At 36.9% G+C, this 23,843-nt stretch overlaps 2 protein-coding genes and 1 long non-coding RNA gene across 3 annotated transcripts; 1 reads left to right on the forward strand and 2 right to left on the reverse strand.

The window, feature by feature from the left end:
* Positions 1–3,851: 3,851 nt before the first annotated feature.
* Positions 3,852–5,892, reverse strand: LOC135638487 (probable xyloglucan endotransglucosylase/hydrolase protein 30). Its single transcript, XM_065151606.1, has 4 exons — positions 5,500–5,892; positions 5,313–5,413; positions 4,766–4,974; positions 3,852–4,508 (listed from the first exon to the last, which is right to left on the reverse strand). The coding sequence occupies exons 1-4, from the start codon at positions 5,681–5,683 to the stop codon at positions 3,989–3,991; spliced, it is 1,014 nt and encodes a 337-aa protein (XP_065007678.1). The 5' UTR covers positions 5,684–5,892; the 3' UTR covers positions 3,852–3,988.
* A 7,575-nt stretch (positions 5,893–13,467) lies between these two features.
* On the reverse strand, positions 13,468–16,309 carry LOC103983837 (uncharacterized). The gene is made up of 2 exons (XR_001978193.2): positions 15,981–16,309; positions 13,468–15,173 (listed from the first exon to the last, which is right to left on the reverse strand). It is a non-coding gene; the product is annotated as an uncharacterized LOC103983837 (long non-coding RNA).
* A 491-nt stretch (positions 16,310–16,800) lies between these two features.
* Positions 16,801–23,527, forward strand: LOC103983838 (uncharacterized). Its single transcript, XM_009401142.3, has 6 exons — positions 16,801–16,976; positions 17,934–18,034; positions 18,661–19,178; positions 19,278–19,454; positions 22,803–22,935; positions 23,190–23,527. Exons 1-6 carry the CDS (start codon positions 16,902–16,904, stop codon positions 23,227–23,229), a joined length of 1,044 nt encoding a protein of 347 aa, XP_009399417.2. The 5' UTR covers positions 16,801–16,901; the 3' UTR covers positions 23,230–23,527.
* Positions 23,528–23,843: the final 316 nt, after the last annotated feature.

A 23,843-nucleotide genomic window follows, 5' to 3' on the forward strand; every position in this document is an offset into this window, starting at 1 on the left:
CAAAAATCCATAAACATTCTTCTTTCATGAGAAGAGTAAGAAAGAATTCATGGGAAAGAAGCATCAAAATTATAAGTAAAACTTCATAAATCAAATCTATTTTTTATTAAAAAATCACAAAAGTAAAATCCGTGAGAGATATATTTATCAATAAAATCCATGTATCAAAAATCACTAAGTGATGGAGCAAGAGTACGAAGTAAATTTGATATCAAGTTAAGAGGAAGATAAAAATGAAATAAATTTATGAAAGCTCCATTCATTAAATAAATTAAGAGGAAGATAGTCCGGAAAAGAGATAGAAAAGCACATGACTTTAAAGGTTACGTCATAGAACGTAAAAGTATAGTATATCAAAGAGTACAACTCATCATGGTAATTTTTAGTTCTTTACTCCCTTTTATCAGCAAAAGAAAATACATAATCTATTCAGGTAGTGGTAAATCAAAATACCTAAATAAAGTATTCAGTTGCCCACAAATTTGCTGCGTCTTAATTAAGATTTGATCTTGATGTAGTTCAATTTGCTCTTGACGCTGTTCAATTCGATCCAATCGAGTCACTATTGGATCGGCAGATGAGGATGGTGCTTGCTCTGTTGGAGGTGCTACCTCAAGGGGACGGGTAGGAGGAGAATGACTTTCCCAATAGATAAGTCTTTCTGGTTCTGGTTCAAGTGGGGGAAATTCAGTCCTCCTAGGTAGTCTCGTTGAGATTTCATTTTTTACTATGCATCTTAATCTCCTTAATAGGTTTCCATTGATGATATTGAATCCAATGTAATAACCATGTTATGTGCACACATTAGTCTAGTGATTAAACCACTATAAGGAAGCATTATATCTTTTGTTGACAGTTCAATCATGTTTTGTTTTATCAGATATCCAAAGCAGTTATCGTGTCCTCTCATAATCAAATATATTATTCCCAATTTCATTTGACTAATTTCATCATGATGGTGTTGTTTTAGAAGTAGGATACTTATCACTATGTGATATCGTAATTTTGTGCTAAAGGGTAGCAAATATTCATAAGTTTTTGAACAATGGAAAATTTTGGGATATCAAAGATAGTTCATAATACCTAATACGTAACCTCAATAGATTCTTTATCCCATAGCCCTCTAAATTAATAACCTCTTCTTTTCTTAAGAATTCCTATAAGGTTGTAAATTATACTATCCATGATAGGTATGTGATGCCCTAAGAGATGAGTGGACACCCTATCATTTTCATCTACTTGCAAGTTGTTGTAAAACAATCGAATAAGTCTAGGATAAATGAGTTCACTTATTTGGAGGATTGGAAGGACATCTAAATTGTCAAACCATTGAATTGGTACCACTACTCAATCTAGGTGGTACGATCGCCTAACAGAGCTCGGAGATCGAGCTTCAACGGTACCACCGCCTAGTTTGGGTGGTACCACTGCCCAAACCACCTGGGAGACTGAGTCCCAAGTAGTGCCACCATCGGCCGTGACTTCAGGTGCTGAATGAGTTGTTCAACCAGCACGATTCAGCCTTATTAAGGGCCAATTGACCCCTAACTGAGTTACTAGGATTACATCCCAATCCTAACTCAACTTAAGGTCTAACTACGATAATTCAAAATATTAACTAAGCAATCTCTATCCAGTATGTCAATTATTCTCTCGGTGAACTTCTCGGTGAACTTCCGACGAACTCCCGACGAACTCTCAACGAACTGCTGATGAACTCTTGGCGAACTTTCGACGAACTCTCAACAAGCTTCCGACAAACTTCCGGCACATCGTCCGAATCTTCGACGTATTGTCCGATCTTTGACTCCGACCCAACATCTGCTTTATACCTTCATTGTTATTATAGTTAATCATGTAACACTTATCTCAACATATGGATTAGATCAATAATTTACCAATTGATTTTATCATCAAAATCCGAGATTCAACGGTTCGTATCCGATGGATTTTTACATATGAGTTAGTTAAAGAATATTTTAAATATAAAGAATTATTGTGTACTTTTATTACAAATAATGTTAGATAAGTTAGTTTATATCCATAACATTATAATATTTGTGAAACAATTTTATAAATTTTAAAAGTTTTTAATAAGGCAATCTATCATTTGTTTGGTGTTTATCATGATATTGCACATATTTTTTAGTTGTTTGTATTAATATTGTTGTTTTTTTAGAAGAATATTAATATGATAATATTTTAAATATGATGATAATAGCTATGAAATCAAAATAGGCAAACTATTTTTTTGAAATCAAAACCAAGAGATCATTCATACACAACGTATGACATCGAAAGTAATTAAAAATTTTATAATTTAATTTAATTTTTATATCAATAATTTTTCATACCATTACACTTATTGTAATTGCACGTATATTTTTTTAAAAAAAATTTAAAAAATAAATTATTATTTTTTATATTTTAAATTATTTTTTTAATTAAAAAAAATATAAAAAAAAATATCGATTCAAACTGAAATCTAAAATACGAGAACCGTCGCCGATTCCGAAACCACGATCAGGCTACCATGCTCAGTTCTCCCTCCTCTCCTCCGAACCCGCGTGCCGAGCCACACCTGACCAAAACCCACTAAAGGTTTCCAGATCACTCTAAACGCGTGCCGAGCCACACCTGACCAAAACCCACTAAAGGTTTCCAGATCACTCTAAACTCGTGCCGAGCCACACCTGACCAAAACCCACTAAACGTTTCCAGATGTGCTAAACGCGTGCGTCTTCAACCCTTTTTGTCTTCTTTTCACACCTTAATTCCCTACTTGCAATCAAGTCATAGTGGTGATGGCTTCATCATCCCTCTCCCGCCGTCTCTGACCACGCAACAAAAAGGGCAATCGGCATCCGCGAGGCGTCTTCCTCCCAAAGTCGCCGCTGCCTCCAGCTCAACGCCCCACTGCAAACCGTCCAACGCTGCAACCAGCCCACAAGCAGGGGAAATCCACGACCCGATGACCCACCCCCCTGCTCGAAGAAATGCCATGAATTCCAAGCAACAAGCTAGCGTACATGGCATACTTCGTCGCCATAACTCCCGCAAACTCTATGAACCCTAGCCTCGAACTACACATGCAGCGGAAGCCACGCCGCGATGACCCACCGCGTGTTTGAAGAAATGCCAAGGATTCCAAACTACAAGCTAGCGTTCGCGGCATACTTTGACCTCATAACTCCTGCAGTCTAGCCTACGGCAAACCGTAGTAGCACCAGCGTCGAACCACACATGCAGCGGAAGCCATGACCGGATGACCCACCCCGTGTTTGAAGATATGCCATAAACGTCTTAAGGCCGAACGTCACACGTCATGGAAGAAGAAGAAGAGGATGGTATTAGTTGAGAGATAGTGATGCGTCAAGCCATCCGACATCGTTTAGTCTCATATTGATTAAAGAGTATAAGAACCAAGAGCTCATGAGTCCGTCAAATCTTTCTTACTCTTTAAAGGTTTCTTTTAGAACTCACATGCTTCGAAAAAAAATAAAACTAGAAAAATAAACTATCATGCCATCACTAAATTCATTATTAAGATTTGTAAATTTATGGACTCATCTCTATTAACTTAAGATTTCAAAATTATTGGTTATCTAATCAACATATTTATGATGATATTGGAGCCAACTCATATTTACATTTCATCCGATGCATACGTTATATACTCAAATTTTGTCTTCCTCATTTATTTTTGTAAAATAAAAATTGAGATTGTTGTTTTTATTCAATTAAAATCTTTTATATGTTAATTTAGGTGTAAAAGAAAAAAAAAAGGGCAGGAAAACAGAAGCCAAAGCACAACATCACCAACTGATGCTCTCTTAAATGCCCGATGGATCTGTTCGAACGAACTCATCTTTATTTGCGGCACCAACTTCGAACACCAATCACCGATGCTCTCTACATTGATATAACTTAGCATCGCAAACACCAAAGAATCAATAAATCCCATCGCTATGGACAAACAAGATCGATTCTACTCCGATGACTGAACGTTGATGGGGCTTGGCTTCCGGACCCGTCGCCTTGATCGCCGGACCTCCTTGGGAGGAAACCTGTTGTCACCCCACTCCCCGAACCTGGTGTGCTCCGGCGAGATGTAGTCGCAGTCCGGGAATGTGAAGTTGCCGTACCGGTGCTGGTCGTAGCAGAAGGAGTAGATCATGTACCTCTCGCGGAACCGGCGCATGGCGGCGCGCTTCATCGGGGTCAGCAGGGCGAAGTCGGCGGACATGAGCTCCTCCACGGTCTCCGCGCACCGCTCGGCGGTGTCCACCTGCTGGATCGGGTCGACGCGGCAGCCGCGGAGGACGAGGTCGGAGAACTCCGACACGTACGGCGCGTACTTGTAGTTGATCTTGATCTTGCCGTAGGAGGTGGCCCAGGAGGAGCCGTCCCAGATGGTGGCGTAGACCGACATGGGCTTCGACGGGAAGTCGCCCCCCATGGAGTCGCTCCGCACGACTTCTCTGATGGCCACATCGTCGATGTAGAATCTGCAGGGAGAAATCAAGCGATAAGAAGAAGAAGAAGAAGAAGAAGAAGAAGAAGAAGAAGAAGAACGTAAGCGTTGCATGGCCATGAATCATCACGACCGTGAACCCATCTTGAGCTCGACGATAAGAGCATGCAACAATGGGCCTCGCACCGTGCCAAGCGAAACCGATCGATAGCTCCAACGTGGAGCTCGACGCCCAAAAAAGACTACCACGTCTTGGTCATGCCAATGCAAGGAAGGGAAGAAGGGCAGTACATGATGTAGTCAGGCGTCCACAAGATGGAGTAGCGGTGGGCGGCCTCGGTGGGGTCGAAGGGGACGAGATAGCGCTCCTCCCGGCCGCGGGTGGTGCTGCCGTTGCCGTAGACGTTGGTCTGAATCCTCCAGTCCTTCCCTCTCACGTTGCCGAGGAACTCGAAGTCCAGCTCGTCATGCGTGTTGGGGAATATGTCGCCGTTGGATGTCTGCACTCATTCAACGTCGAAACCAATCAGCTTTGCGTTCATCGACTCTTTACTGCCATCTAAGCTACGCCATGTGATCTCTCTGCTACTCTCACCTCCTGTTGATGTAAACAAATGCTTCCTTGTATTCTCGCATTCGATCCTTACGTCATGTGATCGATCATATATATGTATTACATGTGATGTGTTGAACTTACACGCTTCTCGAAGTGATTGACTTCAACCAAAAAAATATGGACTGCATGCATCGACTGGGTTCGGGGAATAACGACACGCATAAAGAAAAGATGAAGCAGTACGCAAAAGGAAGGGCAAAGAAAGAGGAGACCGTGACGCACGTAGAAGGCGACGACGACGCCGGCGGTGTAATCCCTGGGCAGCTTTATGGACGCGCTGAAGAATCCATGTTCGTAGAGTTCGGAAGAGATGAAGCCCGAACCTGATGACCGCACCCATCATCTTCTTAGTTGCGTGCTCGAGACGTAAGACTAAGGATGAAGACGGTCGATCGGGTGGAGGGGTTACCGGAGTAGCGGTTGAGGGAGAGACGTACGGACCGGTCGTCCTTGGAGCGGATGAGGTTGTCGTTGCCGAAGAGGTGGGAGAAGCCCTCGCTGAAGGGTGTCGTCGGCACGTCGAAGGCCGCCACGGCCGCCATCCGGGTGAGCAGGAGGAGGAAGAAGATGAAGAAGGTGGTCGACGTAGCCATGGCGTTCTTTCTTTCTTGTGCTCGTTGCTCTCTTCCTTCCACTTTTTATCTTCTCCTTCTTCAGCTGTATATAACACAGAGAGAGAGAGAGAGAGAGAGAGAGAGAGAGAGAGAGAGAGGCTTCTTTTTCAGCCTTTTATATAAATGACTGGATTTAATTGGGGAATTATATCATGGAAAGGCAGGTGAAGGAGAAGGATGGGACCAGTTCCATGGCCACCAAATGTTTGTTCTCATCCTTCTCCATGTTGCCTCTTCACTCAAATGGCCAATAATGCCCACTGCTTCCATTAAACAAAATTTCCTTTAAAATAATGGTGGACTTTAACAAATCATAAAAGAAGACTTTAATAGAGGAGAAGATAAGGAGTCATCCATCGCTAAAACCTTTTATTCATCATCATCCATTAAAATCTCCCCTATCCCAAATCTCTCTTTTGATTATATTAATTCTTAGGACCAAACCAAAAGTTTAACCTTCAACCATAATTCTTAGATACAAGATAATATACATCGGAGTAAGCTAAGAGTTGTATATTTCTTTCACGAAATACATGTATTATCTTACCCTCATAAAAAAAAAGTGACATAGATTATCTAAGACAGACCGCTACCGATTGAAATCAAACTTAATATTAAGCTTGTGAACGAGTCAAGTTTGAACGAGTAAAGGCTTGACTAAGTATGCACAAACTGTGTATGTAGAAGAGGAGTTCCCCTAGAAAAGCATGGAAGTAGAGGTACAACTTGGTTGGATGGTCACGTCTTTACGTGTGAGGAAAGTGACTTCCACCTATCCCCAAGTGCCTTGTTAGTGAAGAAACAAAAGCTTCTTTCTCCTGCCACAGGGGTGTAGAGAGAGAGAGAGACAGAGAGAGAGAGAGAGAGAGAGAGAGAGAGAGAGAGAGAGGCCAATAAGAACCCACCTTCTACGTACTCATATCATAACCTCCCTTAGGTAAAGCAAGCAATTGAATGCAATAAGATAGGCTACCTTCCATTCAGTAGCTCATCGTTGTCATGCTGGTTTTTGCAAGAGAAACTATTCTATGCAGCTAACCAAAAGACGGTGCCATGAAGATGCAACCTTGGGCACAGAAAGAGACGAAGAAGAGTTGAGTCCGATCGAGGACAGGACGAAATTTCACTGGCGAGAGAGACTGTGAAGGACACGCCAACTACTAAACTTGGCTATCATTTGCACCTAAAACCTCCCGTTTCTTCAATTCACCAGCTTAGAACAGTACACATGAAGAAAATATCACAGGTACTATATAATTTAAAATAAAAATACCTGTTTTGTTCTCGATTCTCGCATTTTTAAGGAACACAAACATTATGACTATAATTATTTCTGCTGTGCCAATCAACTATAAGATATTATTTCTCAATATTATCCACCACCTACTGATGTTTTCTTACAGGATCAAGAGTACACCTAAAATATTAATATCAACTCTCAAAATCTCATCATCGAGGATTTAAAACTTCATCCGTCATTTTTTTTTGAAGGTACGAACTAATTTAACCGATTAAAACTTTCATCACTTATTTTTATAATTTTTTTTGCATACCAAAACATTTAAATTAGAAGATGAATCCTCCTTTCCCCAAAAAAAAAGCCAATCCTATTACCAATTACAATTACAGTTATAATAAAAAAAAAAGATAATATATCAATGATTATATTTCGAATAGGCCACGGAAGTCCCCTTCTTGTCACAGATGAGGTGCACCAAACATCGACATCACTCGGTAAGTGGACCCACTGAACAACTGTATTGCCACAAGGAAAGGAAACCTTATATATTTTCTGTGCTTATCTACGCAGGAATGTGATGGGAGCATCAAAATATATATGGTTTTTTTTTTTTGAGATCAGCAGAAGCGAAAGCAGAGAGATGTTGACGGGGAAAGACATCAACACACCACCAACCTGCGCCACCACAGATTCCCATCCCCAAAGAAGAAGAAAGACGCTGACCCGGGAAGTTGACCCAAGTGGCACGGGGACGTGTCACTAACTGATTGGAAAGGTGGCCGGTGGGGATCCACCGGGCGTCATTTGGGTGACACATGACGGACGTCCTACCAACTGGGGACCGAGAAGAATGAACCAATTGAGGGAGAATGGTAGCTCAACAGGAGCTGTCCACATGCAATCAAGAGGAGAGGATGAGGGAGGGAGAGAGAGAGCTTCAACTCGGCTGGCTGGGATACGACACAGAGGCAGCATGCATGATGAGCTGTACCATACCAACCTTGTGAAGCACCAAAGGATCCTGCGTTCTTGTCTCGCCACTCACTCACTTGTGGGCTCGAGGGAACCTTCTCCTGGTCCTCCACCTGCTTTCAGAGGATAAGAGCGCAGATGGTGGGGGGTGGTGGTTGCCAGGTCTCTGAGTATGGGTTTTGGTGGAGGCTTTGAGAAGAAAGAGATGTAGGACCAGCTCCTCTGGTAATGATCACACTTTGATCACCAAACTATAACCTCAATCTATAAATACTCGATCCGTCTAAACATATTATATGATCTTCATACTAAAAGAACAATCAAGAGAATCAACATCAAGATATAAATTCAAGAAACAATTTATTTAGATTCATGTGGTTGGACATTCAACCAATAAAAATCCAAATTCTTCAATACTAGGAAAAATATTATCTTCAATCAACCAAAAAATTTCTTGTATATTCCTTCACTTAAATTTAAGAGAACTTTCTTTCGATGGCTGTAAATTTACTAGAGAAAATCTTATAAGCACTTAAAATTGTCCTTTTTTCTGGCACCATCGTGGTACCAAAATCTTGACAAGCATAGGGTTTTTACATAGCAACAAACCTTAATTATTAATATTTTCTTCTCTCTCTCTCTCTCTCTCTCTCTCTCTCTCTCTCTCTCTCTCTCTCCCTCTATATATATATATATATAAGTATTCTGTTTTCCATATTAATCCTCCCAGCAATCTCGATTTTATTACGGAATAAAAAATATTTAAGCAATCATAACATTACATGTGTGGTTAGATGCAGACTGATAAGAGTTTGCATCCTTGCTATCTAGTTGTCCAACTCAATCAACTCCAAGTTATGCCTCCCTGTTCTCATTAGACTCCAAGCGGAACAACTACTGAACTCTCAATTTCTGATGGATAGCATATGCTAACCGGCAAACAAGCGTACTATTGTAATACCGTTCCCAGGTGCCAACAACAAACAGACACTTCTAAGTAAGAAAGCAAAAATTAACTAACATTTCTACACAGGGTATGAACTATTTTCCTAAATCATATAACCTATTGAGGGTTTCTAACATCATCAAGATAATAACCAGTAAATTTACCCGTACCTGCAGTTAACCAAGTTCACCAGCCATTGTATGAACGTTGCAAGCATGCTGTAAGCTGAGGAGGTGCCTTCACCACGTCAATGCTCGTTCTACAGGTTCTTAGACCACGATTTTGGAGGTTGATTTCTCACCACAGGTGGCAACTGCATGATACAGCCACTGCCTACAATTAATAACAGATGCATCAAAACACATAAATAACATGAATATAAATTTCCTTGCTCTTTCGAGATTTGGGTGATAATCAGTGAAAAAATAATTAAATATTTATAAATATCTATGCTTGTTTTATCTTGCCAAAAATAAGAGTCAGCATACAGCGTACAATGCCATAATTTCGCCACATCCATAGTACTGCCTAATAATTTACCCTGTTGGTTTTCCCAGCTGAGATAAAATTCCAGAGAAGGCCTGTGAGACAGCAAAGATGTGACAAAAAGGATGCAAATTATTAGAAGAAGAGAAATTGATCATGGAAACTTAAAAAAAAGGGTAGGCTGCCACTGGAGCCATCTGCAAATCTTGCTAGTTGGTGAATTTTTATTATTAAAACAAGGAAGCAAATTATACATAGCAGATGCCTCTTAGGTCTAAAATATAGGAACCAATTTGTGCTTTTATCTAGCAAATATACGGAAACAATAGGGTAGCAACATAAGAAAGATTAAAAAAGAACAAACCAAGATGTTAGGAGGGAAGAGACTGCTACTTGATCAGCAATCACTCCGTTAGGAAAATAAATGAGAGGCACAAGGACACGTGAAGTGTATAAACATTACACCATATGCAAAAGAGGTCTCAGATATAGGAAGTGATGCTTACTTCTAACACAAACATGTGCGAATAAAGTGGGAGATATCTCAGTTCGTTCATGCAAATCAAGCCAGATATGGGACAGAATTGGCGAACACATTTGATGCCCCAATCACCTTATGACTTTCAGAACTATAATCTTGTTTGATAAATAGAAATCATGAGCTTCATATTGATCATCAAGTTGCTTGTCAGAGATATACATGCAACCAAAACCTCTTAGTGAACAAGGCAGTCAAGATAGCAGCAAAGGTAAGTACTCGCAACAAAAGTTCAAAATTTTGAATTCAACAACATAAGCTTTTAAAATATCCCACTGAGCTTGTTCATAGCCGACGAATAAACGGAACACCTTTGATAGAAAGATGCTACATAAATGAAAAAATATGTATATAACCACTCTCAACAGTGCATGCAGTAAGCAAAACCTAATGCCTACCTACCATAAAGGATTGCAATGGATCAGAACTAGCAGGAAGTTCATAAGAGCCAGCAGGACCAAAATATATCATTAAGAATGAGCAATGAAGATCTCAAAATGTTAGATTGGCATATGCTATTGCAACTTATGCATACACCAAAAGATCAGATTCAAGCATAGAAATTCAAAATTTCCATGGATACTACACCTGCATCTATCAAGACTTACTACCCTTGTGTTCTAGCCTCAGTATTATAGATACCAATAGTTTATCACCAATTATCTGCCTCTGTGTTTTAACCAGGTCATTCCTACTGATCTTCCACTTCTGGAAATAGGACCATATGGAGTCATTTAGGATGATGAAGTCTCATGAGATCTTAAATAGTAGTTTGTCAAAGGAAATTATGACCTTAAATACTTCATAATGTGTAGTGAATAAGCCTATGTCTAGAGAAGGCAATTTAGTTGTAATTGCAACAAACATTGAAAATGGCATCCATGGTGAGGTTGGAGTTCTTGGAGACTGATTTCCCAAAAGTGGTGATGGCTGACCTATCCTACTGAACAATGGGGGCAACACAATCAAATAATTGGCAACAAGAAAAAGTAGTACTATAGTTCATGAAATAAAATCACAAACATTATTGTAATCTGAAGGACTTTGGTAGTTGAATCTAAATACCAAATAATTGAACATGGAGAAGGTTCAGATATCAATACCTTCAGAAGCTTTGTCATGCAAATGTAAAAAAAACTTTTAGCATGAGACTACATAATTTAAAGAAATATACCCAATTTGATTGGATAACTAATCTATTAACTTCGTTAAGCCTGAACTACTGACTCAAAATGCCTAAGCTGAAATTAAAAGTATTAGTCTTAGCCTACTTCTGATGTGGGACTAATCAAGATGTTACGATCGGACTTGATGTCATCGTAAAAGCTCGACATAGTCCAAAATCAAACTCTAGTATGATGTATGTAAGACATAATCCAGTGGTGGCTCCACACTTTAACATACCATTTGGCTCCATCCATTGGTAGCTCTTTTCTACTCGAGCCTCATACCATACTTCAATACTAGGTCAACTCTAATACCAAATGTTATTATCCAACTTAATAGGATAACTAACGTATAAACTTCATCGAGCTTGAACCACTGGGTCAAAATACTTAGGCTATAGTTAATAGTAGGATATCCATTAAATCCTTATAAGCCAATCTTAGTTTCAACCCACTTCCGACGTGAGACTAATCGTGATGTTACAGTAACGACATAAAAAATTAACCAAATAATTAATCACAAATATATATTTGTAAACTGAAGAACTAATTTGAATAGCTTGGCAATACAAGATCTTAATCAACTAAGACCTAGACTCTAAGCATTTGCAAGAAAAAAAAAATATTAATTTGTAAAATAAACTTGAAATAAGCCATGCATAGAATCAAAACTTTTCAAAGCAGATATATATAATCTATGTACAATATAAAATACAACAACAATAATAAAACCTTAAAATCTCAACTATTTAAGATCGACTACATGATCCTTTACCCTTATTGATCTTTGTAAAAAAATATATTGTTTAAATATTTATTTATAGTTTCTAAATCTCCCTCAACCTCTCCTCATATCATTAATATTAATAGATTCGTATTTTTTAACTTCAGCAATTATGAGACTCTTTATCACATGTCTATATTATAAATTGTTGTCATCATCTTATCATCTATCAAAGCTATACCTAATTAGTCATAAATTATTAACGAACAAAAATATTTCATATCTTATCTTTTTTTTATAATTCCACACATCCATCTCAATATCCTCATTTCAGCGATACAAATATTTTATTTATATTATTTCTTAACTACGCAAAACTCAAATCCATAAAACATTATTGGTCTAACAACAATTTTATAAAAGTATTTTTAATATAAGATAAACCCAATGATTATGTAAAACTTCTTATGCTCCTCTCCATTTATCCAGTTTTTACTCTATAAACAATTTCTTCATCTATCTTTTCATCTTGTTACATAATTAATCTAAAATATAAAATTATTTACTTAATAAAACTTCTTATTGCAATATTATTAAAATTATATCTCATATATTTAATCTTAATCCTACTCAATTAAAAACTATACCTTAAGCTGAGAATTAATTCTGTTTAAAGTCTCATCAAATAAAATACACCTAAGAGGTTTATCCTAAATATGAGTTATAAGTTTGTCCATTACTAATATGAAAAGATAATTACTTCCTTTTTTAGTTCTATACTAATAGGAAACTTAATAGGCTGTCCATGTAGTCTTAACACTAATGATTAAACTATCATACATATAATTTATATCATCATCAATATAATTAGTAAAAATATCTTTCTTTTCCTAAAACTCATCATAATAAATCAATACAAACTCTCTCATAGACCTCCTCTAAATATATAAAAAAAATCTTTCTTCTTCTCTCTATACTTTTCCATTTATTATCTCAGATAGCTTCCACCCTTGATCTTCCAAACATAAAACCTAACTGATTTTCGAGAATATTTATTTCATGTCTTATTCAAGTTTCAATCACTCTTTCCCAAAGTTTCATAATGTGACTCATAACCTTTATTTCTCTAGAATAACAATATTTTTGGACATTACTCTTACTCTTATAAATTCTTATAAATTGGTACTAAAAGGCCCTTCAGAACATTTTTCTAGATCTCAAGATGTTGGATAAAACAATCAACCGAACTATACCTCAATCTCCTAACCTCTTCCGAACCTCAATAGGGATGTCATCAAGTCTAGCACTCTTACCTACTTTTATTGTTAATTCTACCACTATTATTTATATTTAGGGTTAAGTTATTTGTGAAATGTTCATTAAATAATTTATATTATAAAAACAATCTCTCCATCTATCCTTATTTTCAGTATCATTAATAAGTTTTGAGCCGCATATAGAATACATGCTTTAAAATATAGCTTGCAATAAAGGAAAATCTGTAGAAATCAACAAAAGATATTCTAAGAAAAATACCTTTGGCAATGGTTGGCAATTTTATAGACCATATTCTGCATAGGTATGAGTATACATATTCAAATCCCATATTATATAATGCTTTTTTTTCATGGCTGGGCTGACACTGCTTAAATCCAGAAGAAATCAACTCCATGCTTCCCATACTAAGAAGGTGCAAAATCATATGGATAATATCATTTGAATCGACATCAGAATATCTAGCACTAAGGTTAATATATGTGCATCTCTTCAACATAGATCATTGGCAACAAAAAGAAAAAAACAGAATAGTGCATGATTAACAGGAACCCTGAAATCTAAAATAGAAAGCTGTTTGCAGTCTTCTAGAACAAGAAATTAGGGTCTTCAATTTATTGCCAAAAGGTACTTATCATAAGGTTGAAATAAAATGTCACCATATATTAGAGCAATTTGCTGGTGCAAGATGAATGCCAATACCAAACACAGGTTTCTTCAAGAACTCCTACAACATCATCTCTTCCACAGCGTTTTTGGAGGAAGCAAGCCAGGCATAAGGACACTCGCGTTGCCACAACTTTTTCAGCGATTGCAACCAGCTCTTGGAAAAGGTTAAATCGAACCAAACCCGAGTCACCATTCACTGGAGTTTTAAGAATTCGAATGATGTCCTCAACATCAATAACTTTAATTAAACCATGCAGCAACATGTCCTGCAGAGCACTGTTGAATCACTGATAACTAGCAGGCCTTAACAACTTTTCTTGCCAAGTTCCTCAAGCATAGATATCGGAAGTAAGGAATGAACATGGATCATTCTCTGCGACAGTTTCATTGCCTTCGGCACAATTATTCTCATAATGACAATTTTCTTCGCTCTTGACCATCTTGACATTAGACGCATCCCCATTATCAGGTCGTGAACATTAGCTTTCAGCTGCATTAACAGATATCTCAATATGGGCATCAATATCATGTTTCACATTTGGATCAAGAATCATGTGTATTTGTTTACCTTTGCAAAAATGGTAGTACCTGTTTAATTCATAATGTTCAAAACAAACTCCTGGGAAGAAACATTTGCTATCTGCATCAATCCAAGAAATTGGTTTGTGTAATCCTGTTTACAAATTGATGTGAACCATGGGAATAAATTTAAACAAAAATTGCTAATTCTGAACATCTGCTTCAGTAACTCCTTAGGCCAGAAATCTTCCTGGATCAAATTAATGATATTGAGGAAAATCTTTTCATACACCTTCCTCGTAAGATAGCACTTGACCAGGCAACCCACTTTTTGTGAAATTGTGATATTTATTGAGAACCTGGATCTGAAAACTGCAGTTGAAGTTAGTTTCACAATGCATCAAGTCCCAATCCCCTGGAGAAAATTTGTTTGCATTATTTGGATGTGCTACAATGCCATGGCCAAAATTAGTTAAAATTGCATCAGGTTCTCTCTTTCTCTTCAGAGTGTGCATGATTTTTTTCACTTTTGCTAATACCTTTGTAACCATCACTCCATTTTCTCCAAGAAGCATACATCAACCATTGACTAATTCTTTTCAAGGGGCTTGTCCCCATGAAGACCACCAAATTCACTTAACGGAATATCTCGTCAGAGTATAGCTAGCAACACTCATTTAAAGGGCTCGACTCCGATTGATTGGATCAAAATTAATGTTGATGGGACTTTTGAGCCCAACAGTGGTGCATCTGAATAGGGTTTATAAACTGAACTGCACTTTACTTTGGCAAGCATTGCTCTGTTGTGCCGATGATTTCTGCTGTATTTTCTAAGGCCATGGCAGACCGGATGGAATGCAAATAACTACTGTGCTAAGAAAAGTGAGAGTAACCACGAATGGCCTGGCGACATAAGGCTCCCATCAGAATTTGTCTGTAATCAATCCAAAAGCTGCAGTCAGATCCCTTGTTTGTAATCTTTTATATCTTTAAGAAAAGTATTTTGGGGGGTGAATCGCGTTAGAGTAGCACCACCACGCTGGGATTATTATTATTATTATTATTTTCAATATTTGATCAACCTCATGACTGCACACAATTCGTCTTAACCACTATAATATCTTCTTAGAAATATTGAATCCAGAACGTCTCAAAGATAAAGAGAGGAACCAGGTGCCGGGCAAAGGCACAGCCGGTGATGTTTGTGGACTAGCAAAATTTTTGTGTTCAAAGAAGACTAATTGGTTTGTGAACCTTTCGATTTCTTATGGCGAGGAAAAAGGATCGTTCGTGTTTTTTGTTGCGTCCACTAAGATTCCAGAATGACAATGCAAAATTTTCAAGGATACATATCTTAGGGCAGTTGTGGATTGGTGTCATCGGTTCTTAAGCTCTCTTGATATCAAGAAAATATCATCAAGTTCAATTAACACCCTGAAACTGAGAATTTCATGGACCAACCAAAATAAGAACAAACAATTAATCATCTTTGTCACAAGATCAAACAACAAATAGCACTGCTCAACCACTCAATTTCACCCCACTGCCGCAAGATCAGATTCTATTTTCACAAGAATCACCGCCGAACGCAGACAAAAGACAACAAAAGTCATCTGGAACAATAATACTACTCAACAGAACACAAAAATTTAGAAAAATAAGAAGGAACAACGACGATCGCACTGTAGAAACAAGCCAAAGAACAAAAAAACATCAGGATCGGAGAGAACAATCGACTTACCGAGGAAAAAAGGAGCACATCTCCGCCAGAAAGGTTCCCACCCTTCCTCGATCTTCCCGGAGTAAGAGCAAGTAAAGCGACAGCGTGGCCGGCCGAAGGGCGGGCGGTTACAAGCAACGGACAACGGCCGACGATACCTCGCTTGCTTGCGACCGGAGGTAAAAAAAGGAGGAAAGACTACATCATCCAACGACCAGAAACGAGCCTGTAGATTCCAGATCAAATTACGACCGTTGATGGGGTCCGATATTTTGTGGGTCGTTCGCTGCGACGGAACGGGGTGGTTTCTGATTCTAGGGAGGGAATCGAAATCCGTTGGAGTACGACTGGCCGAGTGCGCAGGATTTGACTCGTATGATGTGGCTTCGAGGAGACACGAGGAACAGAGGACGTATATGACGTGGCGTCGAGAAGACACCTAATAATTAAAATATCGTAAGGAGTATTGTTATAAAGTGAAAAAAATAAAAAAATGGAAATGATCGATTAAATTGAATATGCCATAGATGTGGATGTTTTATTATTTGATGTTCTTATTTTAAGATCATATCTTCTTGTAACAAAAGAGGAATGAGACATGCATGCAGATGCTGGACTCTTTAATACATTAGAAATATGACTGAATGTTTGATAATTTAATATTTATAATTTTGTCCACTAGATCTAATATTTGATTATATATATATATATTATTTATACCTCCGAAATCGAGTGAAGTACGATCGATAAAAGCAATTAGTATGATTCATCGAGTCCAATCTCGAACGAGTTAAACTTAAGTCAAACACAAGCACGGACGCGGCCTAAGATGATAGCCGCGTCCAAAACAATACGCTTAGGGTGGTGGAGGCGTCTACATAAATCTCCAGTTCACTGGGGCATTCTTTCGAGCAGAGAGAAGACCGGCGAAGAAGGGAGAGGATGGGGAAAGGAACTGATCTTTGGGATGACTCCGCTCTCATCGATGCTTTTGATCACGCCATGGCCACCTACAAGGTCCGCTTTTCTGGCTCCAGTCCCTTCTTCCTTCTCCTCCTTTTATCTTCGATCGTTGGGGTGTTCCTTTTCCCTTCCATGAATAGTTTTCTCTTGCGGTGTAGTTTTGTAGGTCAGTTGATGCGTTTACTTCGCGATCTTTATTAGATTTTTACGTAGATAAATATTACTATTAGGGTTCAACTCCATGGATTATTATCTTCATCTCACCCATCTCCTTCAAATATATACTGATAAATTGCTGTGTTGATTATATCGTGTTCAAAGCTGCAGAGGTTTCTTGGAATGGGAAATTTGCAGATTCTAAGTATGAGAAAATGTAAATGTATGTTCCAGAATTAGTATTAGACACATCTTAGCATGGTAGATGTGCTTCTTTCTTGCTTAGAATGGCCCAGTAGGTAAAACTTACGTTCAGAGCAATTGAGAGAGCCTTAGCAAGAGAACTTGGGTCTTGGTGCCAGTGTAATAGAAAAATGTAAATCAGATTTAATTCTTTCCTTTTATTATCACTTTCTTTCTTAAATAGTGCCACCAAATTGCTTCCTGGATTCTATATTCTGCTCTAGATGTTGTTTTATGCTTATTAATACAACTTAGTTGATTTGTTCCCATCCTTTGCAACAAATGTTGTTTCTGATTTTACCTGCCCACCATAAAATTAGGTTATTATTGCATAATAGGTCTTGCTTGCTTTGAGAAGCTCCAGATGTGTTTTTCCCTATTGATCTGTATTTCTTAATTTTACTGTCTAAATCATGTTATTCAGACTTTGTTTGCACTTTTTCCTGTTTCTAACTGCAGATAGACTGACAATAAGAAGTTTAATGCTTATGTTCTGCATTTTCATGAATTTCGAGCATCTCCTTGATTTTGACCTTCGTTAGGTTTTTCTTTACTTTTCAAGAAGGAAATTTAGTGTAATATATATTTCTGATAATTATGGCACTCTGTCAGGCAGTGCACAGGGAAAGCTATCCAGCCAATCCTCTGGGGGAAGAAAAACATATAGGTGAAAGTGCTCAAGATGAGCCTGTTCACAGTGAGAATTTGAAAAGGTAGTGTTATTTATTTATTTATTTGTCTATCTATTTATTTCTTTATATAGTTTATGGGGTAACAGGAGGTAGTTCTGCTTATCTTCAGATATTCGAAGACTTATATATGATTGAATTTTCTTCTGCACATTAGAAAATTTATTAGCCATATCCTTATTATGCAAAATTAATGTATGTAATGCCACTAGTATATTCATGTCTTAGAAACTTAAGTTGAAGACAATTATTATATTCCTTCAAATGGAGGATAGTATTTGATCATGGAACACCCATCCTATCTCTTGCCTCTTGTTCCTTCGAGTATTGATGTTGAAAAGTATCTTCTACTGAGGACCTGAAACCAATTATGAGATGTACATATTATCCAATGATTTTATGCTGCAGAAGTGTTGAAAGATTATCAAGGATCATTTCTGCTCTTAAGCTTCTCTCCTACCCTTTTTTTATTATAATGCATTTTAAGGTCCATATGATGAACATTTGTTAAAGTATATTAGGCAAATCTTGAAGCTATTTCTTTGCAATCTTTAAAGTTGTAGTAGTTATATTCATTTTGCCTATACTCTTCATATGATTGGTGGGTTTTGAAGTTCCTAACTTTTCTCTATTTTGTTCTCCTTTTGAAGGCAAATCGAGCATGGCATTGGTGAGAATAATGTTCTAAAAGATGTAACAGAGACTAACATGCCTTACTACAAGTATGTATCATCTACTGAAGGCCATCAGTTAGAAGAAGACAGTCTAGGTGTGAATATACGTGCCACGGAAATTAACTCATCGGACTTCCCTGTATCTACTACAGAAATCGATTACCATAATGATGAGCAAAGTATTGAGTACAATCATCTACTTAAACAGTATTATGAACTCGAGGAGGAGAGGCAAAAGGTTCTTCAGCAACTCCAGCAAGCAAATTATTGGAATTACCAAACCCCAGTTCAATCTGGCGAATATCAGGCAGAGAAATTTCCTGGAAATAATGCTTCTGAAAGTTGTTCACAACCACCATGTTCCTTGTGCTCATGCCATTCTTTATCTGCTTCATTGATCCCAGCTTCTGCTTGTGCCATTTGTGGTCCTTCATTTAGAGGCTATTATTGTTGTCCACAAAGCTGCTCTACATCTGTTCTACATCATTTTTCAGGTGACACATTGTTTCTTTCACAAGAGCAGTTATCCTTGTTCCTGTAAATCTAGCTTTTCTTTTTGCTATGTGGTTATCATTCCTTGCTATGTGCCTAAGGTTGTCAAGATCATGTTCAAAGTGGTATTTGTTCTCTTGGAGGATCACTCACAGTAGATCCATCAAAGCAGACTACAAATACAGATGATCCAGCTGTCAGAATAGGGATGATGGCTGCTGAAAAAGCATTAAGTTCATTGAAAAAAGAAATATCCGTGGATTCTAATATCTGTCAAGGTAGGCACACATATTTTGGGACTATGCTGACCTACTTATGCGGTTTCAACTTTATGATGAGATGCTATTATTTAGTATAGTATTTAGGGTTTAATTAAGTCATCTCATGTTGCCCTATATATAATAAATGACTTTTCTTGTTAAGTATCCTTTCTTTTCTTGCAGCTTTTCTTTTGACATGCCTTATCTTTATTCATCCTTAATCATTTTGGTCAATGCAAGCTTATGATAGCGTCTGCTTGCCCAATATTGATATGTCTGTGATATTATTCACAACGAATAAGGACTGGTCCCTTTGAAGTACATGGTTGGCATATGCATATTCCTACAAATGTTCCTCTTAGAGACAAGTGACCAGAATATTTAAGTAGAATAGGTTATGAAATGTGGAAGTGGTTGCAGTTGAGATTTTATTGCTTCATTGAAATTTTAGTATTCAGGGTGAATGCATCTAAGATGTTTTGATTCTGGGCGCGTTTGGGAACACGTTTAAAGAGATGTGCATTGAGGGCTCAATGTACATTTCAAACGGGAATTGGTGTTTGGTTAATTTTTTTGAAATTGCATCTAACCTGGATGTTGCATTGGAAATGCTCAAATGTTGATACTATCTTAGGGTAGTATTAGTATTTCAGCATTTGCAGGATGCTAATATAATTTTTCAGATTTCGAAAATACTTTTTGATTTGATCTAAAATTACAAGATTGTCTAAATGATTTAGTGAAAAACCAACATGATATATATTTCTATAAGATAAAATTCTATTTATTTATTTTTAATTTTTTTTAATTTGTTTATATGATTATATTTTTATTTTTTATATATTTGGGTCATACAAAATTTTTTATAAGATTACATTTCTTTATTTAATTATTAATTTAAATAAAAAAAATATTTTTATTTTGGAATAAATATTAAAAATATTAGAAGGGTAAATTTGTCATAAAATATTCAATGAACTTTTGAAATACAATTTTACCAAACAACACTTACGTCAATGCATATTCAAAATGCAGTTTTTATCTATTGTTTACCAAGTACTTAAGGTCTTCTATAACTACATATTCACTCAAGTCTCTTTCTCCAACTGTACATTAAAAATGCAAATGTGTTTCCAAACGCAACCTCTTTCATGGTGCACACTGCACACTATAAACTTGTTTTCTGAAACACTATCTGATTCTTTTAGTTCATGTACAAACATGCATTCAACTTGGACGCTTTGTGGTGACTTTGGACTATTTGAACAAAAATGTAATTGATTACTTTCTTCTTATTCACTACAGATGGGTCATGCGATTTTTTTTGCAAATCTGATAACATGTTTTTGTACTTATTTTTGTTTGGGAAGTTTTTGTAACTGTTAAAACCTTTTGTTCATGTATAGATGTACATCTACAAAAGTGACAATGTTGTTCTAGTGACATAAGTGAACTTTTGGATTCTACTGCTGCATTCAAGAACTATGTATCAGGTCCCTCTGCTTGCTGTGTTACTGTTGCCTTATGAGTTAACTATGAAGTATGAACTATGGATGATGAGAAAGTAAAAAAGTAGTTGGACATTTATCAAACTTGACCTTTATAGGGGTCATCCTTCTGTGCTTTATCGTGCAATGAACACTGATAAAAAAGTGAGAGAGAGATGACCATTGAGATTAGATATTGACATATGAAGTGCACCTGACTCTTCTGATCTCTTTCTTCTTTTAGAATGAAAGATGTACTGTTTCTGTGTCATGAATAGTCAAAATAAGTAAAATCGTGAATTCCAATAGCCACATGAACCAAAGGAAGGTCTTTCAGAAGTAAAATGGGAATGCAGTACTATGCAGTGCATTGATATAGACATTCTCATGAATCATGATGGGAGAACGGTGACCAATTGCTTCATCCCCCATTGTCATGATAATTTTAAAACCAAAACAAATGAATTTAGACTGTAATGAACTTTTTAGTGATTGCTAGATATTTTAGTAGAAAATTAGTTTGTTTCCTCGATAAAGTTGCTCCTTTAAGAGTTCTTCGAGTCGTGAGAACAGCCTTAACAAGATTTTGTACATACCTTCCTAAGACCATATATATTGGTGGGAAAGTCATGCGCTAGCCCATCCCTTTTTAGATTACTGGATAATTTAGTGAATTTAGACTGTAATGAACTTTTTAAGTGATTGCTAGATATTTTAGTAGAGAATGAGTTTGTTTCCATGATAAAGTTGCTCCTTTAGAGTTGTTCAAGTCATGAGAACAACCTCAACAATATTTTGTATATACCCTCCTACGACCATATATATTAGTGGGAAACTCATGCACTAGGCCATCCCTTTTTAGATTACTGGATAATTTAGTGATAGTACCATATAATGCAAAAGTTGTTACCTTACTGTGGAATTCTTTTTTTATAGAGTGATTGGATGTTTTAATAATAATACCTTGAGCTCTCTGATGTATTCTCAATCTTTTTTTTTCCTTTATCTCATTGTAACTCATTGTCATTGGTTCATAAAACAAGTTGAGGATGAGAATGGAAGTATTCGAGGCGGTCTTGCCACCTTGGTACTAGTGTCATTATCTTTCCTCAAGGACCTAATAGAATGATGAAGGAAAAGGATCAGGCTTTTGTGTTTACATGATTCTTAGGACCCTAGCAATTCTCAAATCACTCTTTCATTATTAAAAAAGGAGTTCTTGTTGCGGAACTGTAGAGCAAGTAGAGCCTCTTTCTTCTCTTTCTTGGGTGGGGGTAGATGTTAGGGTGAGGATAGATGTTGTTGTTATTTTCACCTAATTCTTATGCTCATCAAACAGAAGTGCTATCATTGGCATCTTATGGTTTAATTTTCAACTAAATGGGCTGGGGGCATGTGTAAATACCCTTTTCATGCATAATAGTCCTACAAATAGTAGAGCTTTTGATCATCACAAGAAACTTACAATTGGCATCCTTACTGATTGAAATTATCACTTGTTTCTCTTACCATAGTCTCTCTAAAGAGGTGAGCTCAATGATGTTCAATTATAATCTGGCATAATTTTGGAAGCGAGATGATCATTTCACTTCATTATGGATGATGAGCATCAAATATAATGTAATGTACCATATGCTCCAACTTGGATAATTAGTGCCAGATGATTGTGGATATACATAAAAAATACTACCTGAAGGTTCTGTTCTCCAGTATTCATCTTTATTATAGCCTTCCATTATTATTTTCAGATTCTATTTGCCTCAGATTTATGATTGGTATACTTTGTAAGAACTCTTATAGACTGAATATTTTGTTCTGCAACCTAAACATTTTTTTCTTGGATGTAATGCTTGCAACTTGGTTCCTATTATGACTGTAGAGAAGGAGAACATGAAGGATAAAGGAGAAATTTCCGGTGAAGATGAATTCAAGGTATCAGGAGTCATCAGCCAGGAGACTGATCTTGCTGTTGTCCTAAGTGCATGGTATTCTGCAGGATTCCATTCTGGCAGGCAAGATTTCTATTTTGTTCACCAGACATTACAACCCTGCATTCTTGTTCTGGTTTTCACTGTCTACCTCTCAAACATTTACACGTATCTTTCGAACATATACAATTAAGTTAGATTTATATTACACATTGACTTTTTTCTAAATAGCCAGACTAAATTTTGCTGGATGTCTGTGAACCAGATATATCTTGCTTAATTTCTTCCATTAGTACCTGAACTAACTACGATTGACAATAATCTTATGTGTTAAATAGGTACCTGCCGGAGCAATCAAGGCGAAAAGCACCACAATAAAATCTTAACTTTTATGACGTCTTGCGTGGAAGATAACAGTTCTAGTCGTATGATGTCAACACGGAGAGCTACTAATACTAGTAGTATTTAGCATCTAGAGATGTTCGTAATGTCTTTGTCCCGGTTACTTGGACTTTCTATCTTTTGAATGTACGACAGAGAGAGTCATATGTTGCTTGCGCTTAATGAGGTAGGTTCGTTTTCGTCATCATGTGGATTATACAGAATCCATTCTTATGTATATTTGTTGAATTGATCATTATGTAGAATATTAACATACGATAGTTTATTTCTGGGAGATCAGGGTACAACAGTAAAATTGTTTCTTTACAATTTGAAAGATCAGAATTCGAATTACGAAAATAATTTCTTTAAATATTTAAAAATAAAATTATATCCGTTGACTTTTCTCATATTTTGTTTAATTAATTATTATGTAGCATATTAATATACGATAGTTTATCTCTAAGAGATCAGGGTACAATGGTAAAATTGTTTCGATTTGAATTACGAAAATATTTTTTAAATATTTATAGATAAGATTATGTATATTGATTCTTCTCATATTTCTAGGAGATAAGTCTTGTGCATTGAATATATCTTTATTTAGTAAA

The sequence above is a fragment of the Musa acuminata genome, chromosome BXJ3-5 (genome assembly GCF_036884655.1).
Source record: "Musa acuminata AAA Group cultivar baxijiao chromosome BXJ3-5, Cavendish_Baxijiao_AAA, whole genome shotgun sequence".
Lineage (NCBI taxonomy): Eukaryota > Viridiplantae > Streptophyta > Magnoliopsida > Zingiberales > Musaceae > Musa > Musa acuminata.